The sequence below is a fragment of the Lissotriton vulgaris genome, chromosome 3_1 (assembly GCF_964263255.1).
Source record: "Lissotriton vulgaris chromosome 3_1, aLisVul1.2, whole genome shotgun sequence".
Classification (NCBI taxonomy): domain Eukaryota; kingdom Metazoa; phylum Chordata; class Amphibia; order Caudata; family Salamandridae; genus Lissotriton; species Lissotriton vulgaris.
The window spans coordinates 1,852,038,119-1,852,052,458 of record NC_141689.1 but is presented as its reverse complement, the minus strand read 5'-3'; the positions used below and the strand labels follow the sequence as shown (position 1 = coordinate 1,852,052,458).

At 45.4% G+C, this 14,340-nt stretch overlaps 1 protein-coding gene across 7 annotated transcripts in view; it reads right to left on the bottom strand.

Annotated features, from left to right (window-relative positions):
• ARFIP1 (ARF interacting protein 1) overlaps positions 1-6,019 on the bottom strand; it is a 420,416-nt gene extending 414,397 nt beyond the window's left edge. The window contains exon 1 of one of the 7 annotated variants that reach the window (XM_086962303.1): positions 5,868-6,019. Coding sequence is in view for 3 of the 7 variants with exons in the window: in XM_086962305.1 (XP_086818431.1) it covers positions 5,198-5,242 (45 nt within the window). In the remaining 4 variants the exon portion in view is untranslated. Of the gene's footprint in view, positions 1-5,197; positions 5,720-5,867 lie in introns of those variants that run through there. The other 6 variants (XM_086962308.1, XM_086962307.1, XM_086962309.1 and 3 more) reach the window with 6 other exon arrangements.
• Positions 6,020-14,340: the final 8,321 nt, after the last annotated feature.

Below are 14,340 nucleotides of genomic sequence, written 5' to 3'. Positions count from 1 at the left end.
TGTATTCATTAATATTCATATATTTTGTATAAAAACCCTTTGTTTTGATAAATCGGGGAGACTTTCAATTTTCCTCTTGAAACGCAGTCCAAATATTTTTAGATTTACTCACTTAGGATGCTGTCCATAGTCTTTAAGAGTTTGACACTTTAAGACATTCCATTGACTAACTAGGGTTTCTGTTATCACTTGCGATTCTATATCGGAGCCTTCATGGCAAAATATGCATTTTTCCCTTAATGCTTTATTTAATGTTCTGTATTAAACCTTTTAAACCTAATTTTGAACTAGAACTCACTTCTTAAATAGTCCCAGTTTCTAATTATGATTTACTCTGCTAAGTTCTGTTATTGATGGGGAGGGTAGTCTCTTACTGCTAGATCAGTGAGAAGACTTATGGAGTTGAACTGCCTAAGGTAAAATATGTGGTTCAACAAAATTGGGGTTCAGCTCCCACAACTCTATGAGTATCAAAGGGTGAACTGATGAAACTCCAGAGACGGACTGAAAAAAACATATGAGCAGGTAAGTGACCAAGAACGGAGAGCACTCTATAATCAAAAGGGGGGGGGACTGGGAGTCCCAAATGTACAAACATACTATCAGGCACACACTAATCAAGGAAGTGGGGTAATAGTTCTGGAGTGCTGAATAGTATTGGCTTGTTGGCAGTAATGCTTGCTTACCCTTTGAGAGCAATACATACCTCTTTGCCCACAACTATGAAATATATTTAAGTGAGGTAGAGTAATTCTCAATCATAATAATAAACATGTGTTTTGAAATTCCTTGAGTAAAATAGAGGTCAGAGATTACTTAGTATCGTCACAAACATTTATTTTAAAGCAGCTGAAACCAAATGAAAGCCTCTAATTGCGAGGGAGCAAAGAACTCCAAAGTCGTCCTAATTACATCCCTATTCTGTACCCTCTAAAGTACAGAGTTCCATTACTCAGCATTTACAGTAGAATATCATGCTATGTGTACTCCTACGAACCTGGGCACAGATAAGAAATGAAGAAAACATTTTCAGTTTCAGATTGACTATAAAAATGTCTGCAAAATCTGCATTTGGCGGTGGAAATTGAAGGGGGGGGGGGTTGTAGATTTAATTTATTGTTCATGTAAATATATCAAGTTTCTTGAACAATCGTAGTGAAAGAAGAAAAATTGTGTTAAGGACAGTTAGGGATCTGAATCAGTCTAGTATACAGAAAACACCCTTCTGGGAATGTGATTCCAATAGCATACGTCCAGTTTACTAGTGAGGATTGGCCAGTATGCCAATTTAGTGATGAACCAATAAACTTCTTTCTGCTGACAATGTTGTAGAGTTCTACATACCCCCTAACTTAGAACTGTGGTTAACATAACATCTGAGGTACATTGTCTACACTGCAGGTGTGGAAAATTCCTGTAGGATTATAGAAAAATGCTTCTATCAACTCAGACTTGACTTTCTTCCATGAATGAACTTTAATTTTGTCTGGAGCAAGGGTTTTCACATCTGATCACAGAATATGAAATGTCCAATAGTATAATGATGTGTTTGCATCATGATTAATTCTACAGTGGCTAAGCTCACCTCTTTCACTCAAGTACACCCTAAATGTATGGCTATTTTAAATATTTCAGGCCATGGGTGCGGTAGGACTGATAAACATAAAAGCCCATCTTTGTAGATTTCAAGTTTTTACCATCTATAAAGTCCATCAACATAAGTTTTATTTAAAAAAAAAAAAATTAAGTCTGTGGTTTACTTGTGAACGTGTAGTGAAACAGATCACTAGTGTAATGCTAATGGACCAAGAGCCATTTATAGTAGTTTGCAGAATATTGTGCTCACACACCAGAATGGTTTCAAAGGTGTGCAAGCCACAGAAAGAGATTTACAGATTTTATGAGAGGATTTTGGGATAATGAACACCATCTGAGCTTTAGGGGTCTGCGGATGTAGGCATAGCCTGCAGCCAAACAACCGTTGAGTTATTTTAGGGGACCAAGGGAAGTCTGGACCCTTCTGGAGTGCCTTATAACACCGCCCCATGCCCCCCCCACCCCACCCCCGAGTATCGCTTTGTTGTAGACTTGCCCTCTGATAACCCGGAGGGAAAAAAATAACAGTGCTTCCCCCCATGCTGCGATTAGTATTCAAATACCAATTTAGTCAGAGAAATTAAAAGAATGAAAGCCACTGTGTCATACAATCAGAATCATGTAGGTTCACAGAACGCTCACCTGACATGGTGTCAAGCGATTGGGTTTCTCATAAATATGAAATTCCATTCTTCAGTACAGTATTCGCATCTTAGCACCACAAATTTACCAAAGGTGAATCCTTTCAAGCCTGGATTGTCAATATTTTATTTCTACATTTTATTTGCATACAATTGGTAACAAAAAAGCACTTACAAAAGGTGTAATAGGATAGTTTAATTGCAGATATCCTACAAGATGAATTAACATATTTATACTAAATAACATATAGAGTTTAATCTGCATTAGCTCAGGCTTCGTGTTAAATGTTCCGTAAATCAGTCTATAACTTGTTGATGAAGTGAAAAATTAAAAATTAACACAAGTTATTCTGTGTTGACTACCCTAAACCTGTCCTTCAGAGCCTTTGTGCCCAATTGAATGAACCAATGAAATACAAATATATACAAAGTAGAGACCATGTAGACTGAAAACCAAACAAAACAATACAACCAAAAATGTCATTAGTAGAACAACAGAATCAACAAATGTTTGCAATCCTGAACAGACTATTTTAGTTATTTATTCATACAGAGCAAATGTCGCTGGACTGCATCCTGGTACTAGGACCCACATGGAGATGGGCAGGCCATAAACACAAGAAACAGGAGACTCCCATAAGAAATCTGGTTTCAGAGCCATCTACAACAGAGACTAGACAAAATTATGTCAGGGCTGGATCGGAACAGAATTCCAAAGGTGCAGGACCAGAACCTGGACATGTTACCCTTATAGACAGTCATTTTGAAGCATGGTTGTTTCAGCACACAAAGGTGTTGAATGAATCTCAGGGCCAAATGGGCGTCAAAAAGTAAACCACGCCCACTGTTCAAAACCCAGACCAATAAAGGAATGTGCTGCTTAATCAGCAGCCAGAATATTCCTGCGGTTATATTTGCACAATACACGTGCAAGAAAGACTTCTATGTTCTGCAACTTCCTCAGCAAGGCTCCAGGAAGCACAATGCACACAGGGGTGAGTGTTTGGCATTGTTCAGCATTCCACATATCAATTGTTCTTTTTGCATTTGTCACCCTAAGTGGGACGGGATGCTCAGACGTGGGCCCCTGGCTTGCCATGCCGCTGGTTTCAGGCTATCCTGACTGATGAGGGGATACCCAAAAACTGGTCCTAGGATGCCTGTTTCCAGTTCAGGCTGGACCTGGCCTGGCAGTTCTGTCTGAACGGTTCCCATGGGAAGCTGGGTCATGACTGATTTACGTATGGCTGGGTCCAAACTGGGGTGGCGTGGTGAGCAAAAAAGCGATTGCCTTAGGCCGAGATCTTTGAACAGGGGGTGACTGTTTAACATCATTCAGTATTCCGTCCATCTTTTGTTCTTTTTGCAGTTGCCTAGTTTTTAGCAGCTTCTAGACCTTTTTCAAGCCCATAAGAAATAAAGCATTACGTTAAAACCATCCTTTCCCCATGGTTACTGGGATAGTGCCTTTACTGCAACTGATGCAATGTCCTGTACAGTGTTTTTATTTTGTTGTATTTCTTTTAAGATAAACTTGTGGGTGTAAAGTCCTCCTTTACTGAAGCACGGAGCAAGGGCACTTGGTGAGCTGCTCGAAGTGTTTATGCATTTGTTCCGACACTGCTATCACGACGTCGCTTTTGTCTCTCTGGCTGCCATGTACCCTGGGGCTCGTTGCCATTGCTATTAATCCATTGTGGAGTTTTTAGTCCTTCATTCATTACTACTAGCGTCTCGCTTTCCCATGACTGCCAAAACTTTCAGAATGAAATATAATCTTTAGGATAGCTAAAAGGCATCATATCTCTGCGTAATGCTTTCAAATTGAAAGTAAAAGTTCTGCTGCATTCACTTATAAAAGTAACCCAAACAATATCTATTAGACTTTTTATATGCAGAGAATAGAAACAGGCATCCTGCGAGAACTAGCTTATGAAATGTGTCTATTTTTTTTATAAATACAGGTATTTTCTGTTGAAAAAAAAACTCCTTTTCAGTCGTACTACTTCTAAGGGCACAGAAATATGTTTCTGCAAACATTTAAATAGATTGTTGTTTCATGTTTCATTGCCATGCCCCTTTAAAGACCCCACACCCCCGCCTTTTCCATCCTTCCTAATGCACTATTTGTAAATGTTGAGGAAGTAACACATGAAGGAAGAAAGATCAGATAAGAAAGGAACCAAACAGTAAAGGCAAGCCAAACAGCAACAAAACCAGGAAGTCTAAGAGGGTGTGGGTGAGGCGTCAGGTTTCATCAATTTCTATTCCTCAAAGTTTAAAAATAGTTGGTTTAATTTACTCTTGTTCAATCACCTGGAAGCAGACAGAATTATTCAGTTGTTTACGTTGTTGGTACATTGCTAACGAATACTATCTTAAACGACCGTTGGTTTTCCTGCCTGACGCGTTGACAGCTTGAAAATAAATGCACACATTTCAGAAATAATACACATGTTACATGTAGATCCAGGCGCGAACAGTACACTGTGGTTAAAGACGATTGTTTGGGTCATATGATACAGTTTCCCTGCACAGCAACCTAACTAACAGGAAACAGCTTTGGTATCCAAGAGTTAATAATTAATACCCTGCTGGTAGACTTGCGGCATACCGGCAGAGTAAAGTCAAACACTCCCAGGCACCATTTGTTTATTTATCCGCATTATCATTTAAGTATTGTCGTCTCAACGAGTATGGCATCAAGATATAAGCTGCCACCTCACAGAGAGCACTATCGGACTACACTTTGGACGAGCAGCGTTAGTCCTAAATACGAAATGTACAAAGATGTTCACTGAAAAACAAAGACAGTGTGCACAAACGAAAGCCTTTCTCACCCCTCCCCACCCACCTTTTTAGTTCAAAATGGTGATTGTATATAAACTTATAAAAAAAAATTGGAACTGGTTGCAAAAAATCAAAAATAAAATGCAATCACGCGATCTGAGAAGCGTTACCTGATGTAGTAGCCTTCGTTGGAGCCATGTTTTATCTAGGAGCATGTTAGATCAATTCAGTGTACAATATAATTAGCCATCTTCCGAATCACCGTGAGCAGATGCTTATATTAAGTTCTGTATGATCTCCAGTTTCGATTACCTATGGTGTCCTGCTCCATCCCAGTCTTCAGAAAGAACACTAAGGCGAGGAGTGGGAGTTCGAGTTGAATTGTATTATTTCATTAGATTGAGCGAAGTGTAATGATGCACTATCAAAGGCTACGTAACCTGTCAACCCGTACTATTATTAAAAAAAAAAGCCTCACAAACTGGCTGCATATATCCACGAGATACATAAACTAATTGACAGAAGTAGAACTGTGGTTTGGAAGTAGAACTATGGTTTGGATAGGGACAGTAGGTTGTGCGACGGTCTGAAGCAGACAGACACTGTGGAACAGAACTAATGGTAGGAATGACGTGCGGCTGGAGACAGAAGCTGTGCCGGGCTCTCTACCCCAAAGACACGTAAACGGCAGTGATGGGGATTAGTGCAGCAGAAACTCCTCCTCCTCCTCCCCCCACCCCTCCATGACAGTTCCTCCTCCTTTCCTCAACTGTCTGAGTTGTCCCTTTAAACTCCCGCAGTGTCAAGCTCTCCCCTTCCAAATCGTCCCCAATGTCCCACCTGCTGAAGCCTTCAGCTGCCGCTCCAATGTGTGCTCCGTGGCGCTGTATGCGGGGTAGCGCAGCTTCAGCGGTGCTCCTGCTCAGCTTACTCTGTCCCTGCTGTGCCACGCGACCCGGAAGCGCACACGCTACAAACCGGAAAACCAGAGTGACAGCAGCCGGAGAGTAGACAGAGAAGAAGGAAAAACAACAAAGTGACAGGGGCATAGACATAAAAGAAGAAAACCCCTTCGAGGTGTTAAGAGCTTTACCAAGGCAGCGAGCTGCTCGGGAAACCAATGTTAATGGTTAGTCCAGTGATTCAGCGCAAAGGTTGCTTTTATGATATGTATGATCTTAATTACAATTCCGGGGCAGTGGAACTGTACAGACCTGTTCCTATGTACAGTGCATCTGCTCTATCAATTTCAATTCAAAAGACCTTTATTCGAATTTCATAAAATTCATAAAAGTACACAGTAAAAACATTCATTTGTACAATATGAACAAGTATAGAATCATAAGTTTTAAAAACTGAAGCATTTCTCATAAGACAAGTAAACAATTATGAAGGGCTTTCCATGGTTTTGCGTGCACATGTTGTTATAGTTCTCAAAAAAGTGCTAGTGCGGAAAATTAATTCATCTGTATCCAGGGACAATAACATTGAGTAAGATTCCCCTAACGAAGGGGTCTGTGTTTTCTAAAATACGGAGTTAAAAACCAATTAATATATTTTAAATAAAATTTACAGAAGAATAGAAAGTGCAAATCATTCTGTTTACTTATACCATCACATGGGCATGGGTTGTAGTCATTTGTATGTTGGTAACCCAGGGGAAATCCCAACAAAAATTTGTGATCCTTTCGCTGATTCGCGGGATTTGGGCATGCCAGCGAGTGGGGCAGCATCGAAAAAGTTAAAGCACGAAACGTGACATGCATATTCGGAGAATTACATGGTAGTTTATTAATTGCTGCATGTGCATTAGCTGTGTAAATCCTAATATTATTGTGAACATTTAAAGATCTTTATGTACATTAGCTGCTTTGCAGTTTTTCCTTTGCTAGCCAGTACTGCTCTGGTAAATAAACAAATAAACTGACAGTTCTGTCCTCTGCCCAACCCCAGTCTAGGCTTTCAGATCCGAATTGGTACTTTTTCTTTTGATATTGGGAATGAATAATTCAAGACCATAAGTTTCAAGGAAGCAATACTCTTTCGCGCAGTAATCACAAGCTACTATTAATTTCATAGCAAAAAAGGCCACTTTATTAAGACAGGTACATTATATAAACATCTTTCCAAACAAACAACTTTGCATAGTAACTTGACAACATAATATTAACATTATCTCATAAAAGCCCCAAACATTTGTAAAACTTGTCCCCAAACAGATCCAACGAATGTTTCCTGAAAGAACCCCCATGTAATAGCAAAACCCAATTTTTCACTTTCCCTCCCCAGCTTTATTCCTTCTCCCCCCTGGCCCCCTTGAGGGATGGATAAGGCCGCTGCAGACTTTCCACACCCCAAAAGCGTCTACCTACAATTAATAGGTTGTGAAAAGAGACTTGCACAGAACAAAGCAGCTGGGTCTTAGGAGACTGCACCACCAGGGCTAGTCACTAAGTTAATAATGGATATTGCCCACCTCAAATGGTCTGCTGCCCGTAGACCACAAAAATAATAACAATAAATTGTTGGATGAGAGGCAACATATATATACACACAGTTATACACAGTCAATAATACCACACTAGTTTTGTGCAGTTTCTGGTCTTTTATTTCCAGATGTACTTGGTATGCAATCGATGGGACCACCCAACGTGTTTCGCCCAAAAATGGGCTTCTTCAGGGCAATACGTTTTATTCAAAGAAAGGATCTTCAGAATTAGTGTCAAGAACGGGGAAGTTTGTCGTTTTTAAACGAATAAGAGAATCTCTAGTGGTGGAGAATGGTTCTCAGAAAGAGCAAGATACCGCATTTCAGAAGCAAAGTAGAACAGAGCGGTGTCCGGAACACGTCCTGCGGCCAGGAGCTTCTTCTGAGGTTTAGAAGTATTGTCTCCTTATTTGAAGTCTTCAATTCACTCCTGTGTACCATATTATACAAACAATCCAGGGGTATTATAAAGTCATTGTCCACAGAACGTAAACATTAATCATGAAATAAAGAACACCTTCTTGTCAATGCAAACAGTCTTTGTAGAACAGGAGACGGGGAAAAAAAACAGAAAACACAACAGGAAAAGAAAACCCTTATCCAGACGTAAGAGAAAAGGACACTACAATCCTCAATCCTCAATGGGTGCACCCCTAAAAGGTACGTGACCACTAGAAATATCACTGGGCACTAGAGGTTCTCGAAATCAAGGAGAAAAGGGAATCAAAAAAAAGAATATGGGGAAAACACAGAGGGAATTATACAATAAACGTAGCCAGGCACACGAAAAGGAACTACAGAGGTTAGATAAACACCCACTTCATTACTTCCCAACAATAGCTCCCCTCAAACGCCTTCCCACAGGTCTAGGCTTGCTGGGATGATGAAGATGAAACGTACTAATCTAGGGACATGGACGTCCAGAGCTAGCTCCCAGGTACGATCCTCAGGACCATAGTCCTTCCAATCACTAAGATAATAAAGCCTCCCTCTCCTCCTTCTGGAATCCAAAACAGCATGTACCTCAAATTCCACATGATCATCCACCATTACAGGTGGTGGAGGCGGCAAGGACAAAGTGGTGGGCGTATACGGCTTCAGCAGGGAAGTGTGGAACACAGGGTGTATGTGATACTCATCAGGCAAGACAAGTTTCATAGCCACAGGATTAATTACTGTACATATCCTAAAGGGTCCCACATATCTTGGCTGTAATTTCCTTGGCCCGTCTAACTTCATATTCTTCGTGGCCAACCACACCCTATCTCCCACCGCATACAAAGGGGCTGGACTTCGGTGCTTATCAGCCTGTGTCTTCATACTTTCCTTGGCAGCCACCAGATGTTCCTGAGCCTTCGCCCGAATAGCCACCAAAGACTGATTCAAAGTATCCAATGCAGGAACCCTCCCAGGTGGCTGAATAGGTAAGGCCCTGGTATGAAATCCAGAGGAACAAAAGAAAGGTCATACCTAAAGACGAATGCAAGCTATTATTATACGCAAACTCAGCCAGGGGTAAACCCAACAACCAATCGCAAGATAGGGTGGATACCAAACAACGGATATACTGTTCCATTGTCTGGTTAGTTCGCTCTGTTTGTCCATCCGACTGAGGATGGTATGCGGGGGACTAACGCAATTCCATCTTCAATGAGAGACTTAACTCGGCCCAAAAATGCGACACAAATTGCGGACCCCTATCTGACACAATAGCCGTTGGCAAGCCATGCAGCCTTACAATATGGGAGATAAAAACTTCCACGAGTACTCAAGCATTAGGTATTGCCAATCGTGGGATCAAATGTGCTATTTTAGTAAATAAATCGACCACCACCAGAACAGCAGTATGCCCCCGCACATCAGGAAGGTCCGTGACAAAATCCATGCTGACAGTATGCCATGGGGAAGGGGGCACCAGCAAGGGATTCAACAACCCTGCAGGGCGAGTATGTGTTGCTTTGCTAACTGCACAAACTGGACAAGACCCCACAAACACCTGCACATCATGGCCCATCGTCTCCCACCAAAACAGCGCAAACATATTTCCTTGGTCTTACAAATTCCAGGATGGCCAAGCAAAGAAGAGGAATGACACTATGTAAGAACCTTTTGCCTCAATTCTGGTGGTATAAACAGACATCCATCATGATATAATAACCCCGCCCATATTTCAAACACAGGGTCAGTCAACCAGGGGGTTAGATCTATCTCCCCCATCTCTGCTTGTACAGACTTAAGAAACTCATCCTCAGAGGTGCCTCCCACTATCTTCTCGACAGAGATTATCGGTCTTTCCTCCACACCCACCCCATCTTCACATGTTCTTCCATGTATCTGTGATAATGCATCAGATTTTGCCTGTTGTGCTGCTGGTCTGTATGTAATAACATAATCGTACTCACTGAAAAACAGCACCCATCGCATCTGTCTAGGGGTTAGAGCGTGCGCCGGATGGAAGAACTCCAAGTTCTTATGATCCGTATAAATCGTAACGGAATGTCTAGCCCCCCACAGATCATGTCGCCACTCTTCAAAAGATAACTTAATAGCCAAAAGCTCAGTTTCAGCAATAGTATAATTACGCTCAGCAGGTAACAACGTCTTTAAGAAAAAGGCAATGGGATGCATAAGACCGGTTTCCACATCCCTTTGGGACAGCACACCTCCTACGGCATACATAGAAGCATCCGCTTCCGGGGGCGTGGCTAGCCAGCTACAATGGCGGTCGGCTGCCACTAGAGCTCCGGTTCCGCTTGGGGGCCTGATCCTGATTCAGGGATCCTGCACGAGCCCTGACTGCAGTGAGAGGAGGGGGAATACTGACGGAACCCGCAGGGACCCTGCGATCGGCGGAAAAATTGATCGCGATCCCTGAAACTAACATGGAGGAAGCCTGAGCCTGATTCAGCGTCGGCAAGCAGAAGCCGGGAACTGGAGTAGGCGTGGAGCCCGAGACGGCTGAGGTGCATGAAACCAGAAGTGCCGGACTGCGCCCCCTGGAAGGTAGGGGGGGGCGAAGCCGAACCGGAGACCCACCGGAGGACGTCGCTTGGCTGCGGGGGGGCGAGGACCCAGCTGGAAGCCCCAACTTGAGGACCGAGCTTGTCCCGGGTCCGACGGGGCCCGGGGACGGTGGAGGGCCAGATCGCGGCCCGGGAACACCCAGAGGTAGGCGGCTGAAACGAGGAGGGAACACAAAGCCTCTGACTGACCCCCCCCCCCCCATACGACGGCGAACAAGGAATAACGTCGGGTGAAGGGCAATACCGGGTGAAGACCGGTGGATACAACCGGCGCCATTTTCTCTTCCCCCTTTCCCCGCCCCCCCACACACACACGGAGGCTGCAATAGTGCGACCCGGCCATAAGGACCCTGTCAAAAGCGCCTGGGATTGATTTGCCTTTTGTCCGGGGTACCTCTCACTGGTGGGGAGAGAATGACTCCTGCAGGCCTAGGGGGCATGGGGATGGAACAGTGGTGACGACGCGTGGAGGGAGTGATCGCCGAACCGGGCTTTCGTGAACCTGAGACTTGTAACGCACAGCCCTGACGGCACATATAATAGCGAGCTGGAACCTTAGGGGGCCGCCCAGTGGGGGCAGACGAGGTGAGGCCCGTAAGGACTGAACACGCACACTGCAAAGAGAGTCAGGGACCTAGAGAATTCTTTTCTCTCGGCTGGTTGGACCGCTGTGGTCCCCCTCCCCATCCCGGTTGGCCCGGCACTGTGAACTACTGCCCAGCGGAGTGGTTTCCATGGAGGTGGTAGTGACCGAGCCCCTCGGGCGGAACTGATGTTCCCCCCAAGTTGGACCTCCGTCTACACGGGCTCCCCCACCCTACTGAGTGCGGCATTGCCACAATAGAGGACCACCATGGTGCGCAAGGGTGCGAAGGGGACGGAGGGGCTGGGAGATCCTGCGAACACGCGCACGGCAGTGAGTGCTGGAGATGGACGGATTCCGCCTGGTGCCTCTGAACCGGGCTGCACTGGAGGACAACAAACAGACAAACTGGACTCAATCCTGCAAGAAATAAGGGAATCCAGGTCAGCAATGGAACAGCAGATGGGGGCCCTCACCACAAACTTATCACTGTTGAAAGCGGACCATGGTAAATTGGCGGATAAGGTTAAAGATCAGGGACTCGTTATTGCAGAACTTACACCAACGGTGTCCGACCACTTCCCCTCTATCCAACAATTACAGCAGCAGGTCACCTCCCTCATGGACCGAGTGGAGGACACGGAAGGCCGTAATCGCCGCAACAATATCCGCGTCATAGGCCTTCCGGAGCTTTGCGAGGGGGCCCGTGCTGCGGGCTTTATGGAGCAGTGGTTCCGGGATCATGTAGCTGCGGAGGGGTTATCCCCGTACTTCTGTGTAGAGCGAGCACACCGGATCCCGACTGGTAGGCCCAGACCGGGCCGCCCACCCCGCCCTCTGATAGTATGGATACTCAACTACCGGGACAGGGACAGCATATTGCAGAAGGCCCGAGAGAACTCCCCCATCCAATATGAGAACCAAAGAATATCCCTCTACCCGGATTACACCAACGTGGTCCAAAAACAACGTTCCTCCTATGTGGCGGTGAAGAAAAGGCTACAAAAGGCCAAACTGAAATATGCACTACTCTTCCCTGCCCAATTGAAGATTGTTCACGGCAGAAAAACACACTTTTTTGAGAGCCCTGCGGACGTGGAAGTATGGCTGGAGGTGATGGGCATAGATGGGAGCCAAGACGTCACCCAAGAGACTGTGGCCAGTGGATCACGAGGAGGTTCGGAACATGAAGAGAAAGGATCGCTGAGGTCGGAGGGGAGAACTGGACGGCACGGCCCGTCGCGGGAGCATCAAAAGGAAGATCAGCTGGGAGCATTGGCGATGGTAGGCACATTCCGAGAAGACTCTGGAAAAATCGCAACAGACTCGGACGACAGCACGGTCCACTCAGACTCGGACCACAGTGTGGTCCTGTTCCCTACCGTTACGCCCAGAACGGCGGATGACATGCTGGACAATTGAAGAAGCAGATGGCTCCGCTTGGAGCGGACTGGCTGAACTGCACCGTTTGATATCCTTTATAATGTATATATTGATTATTGTTCTAACTGCCCTCTCCTGCTAGGAAGAATTGATGGGTGGCTGGGAGGTATGTTTTCCGCCTGCTTATACTGCGAGTGTGCGTTACTCTCCCTGTCCGGGTGGGGAGGGGGAAGGGAGCGCGACCCCTAGTTGGATTTGGACCCTGCGGGTTCACTGATGCATACCGTGGAAAGGCCTGCAGTAAATGGCCACATGTATGATTCTAAAATAGTGCCCCCAAGGCGGTATGCCGTTGAGCCAATGGCACCCGTGGCGAGCGAATAGATGACCGAAATGCTGCTTGGCCACCCCCCCATTGGCGTATGCACTGGAGCTAGGACTTTTTTGTCATTTGTTACCATGTGGGGCTCAGCAAGGTTGTATTGCTGCGCCAGGTTAGTTCAGTTCTTGAAGGGGAGTTTAGGGTATGAAGTCTCCTGGTCACTTGGCATAAGGGAATGTGCTACTGGTTTGCCCATACTCCTGCACTTGCTCACAGATGATCATGGCTAACACTGTAGGAACATATAACTTTACTACATGGAATATACACGGGCTGGGGGCACTACATAAACGACACCGGATCCACTCTTTTTTGCTTAGACACCACACGCAGATTGCGTTCCTCCAAGAATCCCACCTCATAGCATCGGAGGCCCAGAAGTTACGGAAAAAGTGGAGAGGTACTATTTATTCCACAACATACTCGGCCTTCTCTAGGTGGGCGACCATCTGGATCAGACATGGGACACCATTCGAAGAAATAGAGAGGAAAGTAGATGATCAAGGTCGGTATGTCCTGGTGAAGGGCACCTTAGATGGTGAATTGATAGTGATTGGCAGTATCTATGCACCGAATTTCGATCAGGATACGTTTTTACATACTGTGGGTCTGGCGCTTTCGGATTGGACAGGTATCCCCTGGGTATTGGGGGGGGGACTGGAAAATGGTGCTGGACCTGGGTCTGGATAGATCACATCCTCCCCTCCAAATGGCCGGAGCTTCCCGTTTGCCTGAGGTGTTCATGACATGGGCGGACGGCTGGGGACTGGCAGATGCGTGGCGTGTATCGAACCCTGACCATAAGGAATACTCATACTATTCCCCCCTACATAACCTACATATTAGAATCGACCGGTTTATGTGTTCAAGATCACTGGTGCCTACGATTGTTAATCCAGAGTATTTGGCCAAGACCTTCTCAGATCACAGACCCCTCTCGCTCAGCCTCCTCTGGGGTAGGGTTCCGAACCCGGTACCTACCTGGAGGCTCAATCCGCTCCTCCTGGAGGATGGCCCCTTCCGGGCAACACTGTCTTACACTCTGACTAAGAATTTCAAAGAAAACTGGGACACTGCTTCCTCAAATTTAGTGGTTTGGGATGCCATGAAGGTCGTAGTGCGGGGAGCAGCCATAGGGCAATTAGTAGGAGCCAGACAGGAAATCCACAAAAAAACTGTGTGAGGTCGAAGACCATTTAAAGAGACTTGAGAGTGAGGTGAGTGTGGACCCAGGGAAGAAAGGGGAGTTGCAGTTGGGTAACATTGAACACGCAGAAACACTAGAAACACTGAGGAACATTGATCACAAGGAATATCTACGCCGCCAACATACCGAGGCGGACAGACCGGGTACTCTCTTGGCCCACCTGATACGAGACCAGCCAGACCCCCCGGTGAGAACGCGGATACTTGATAGATCAGGTAACCTGGTCCGTTCGCAATCTGAGATTAAT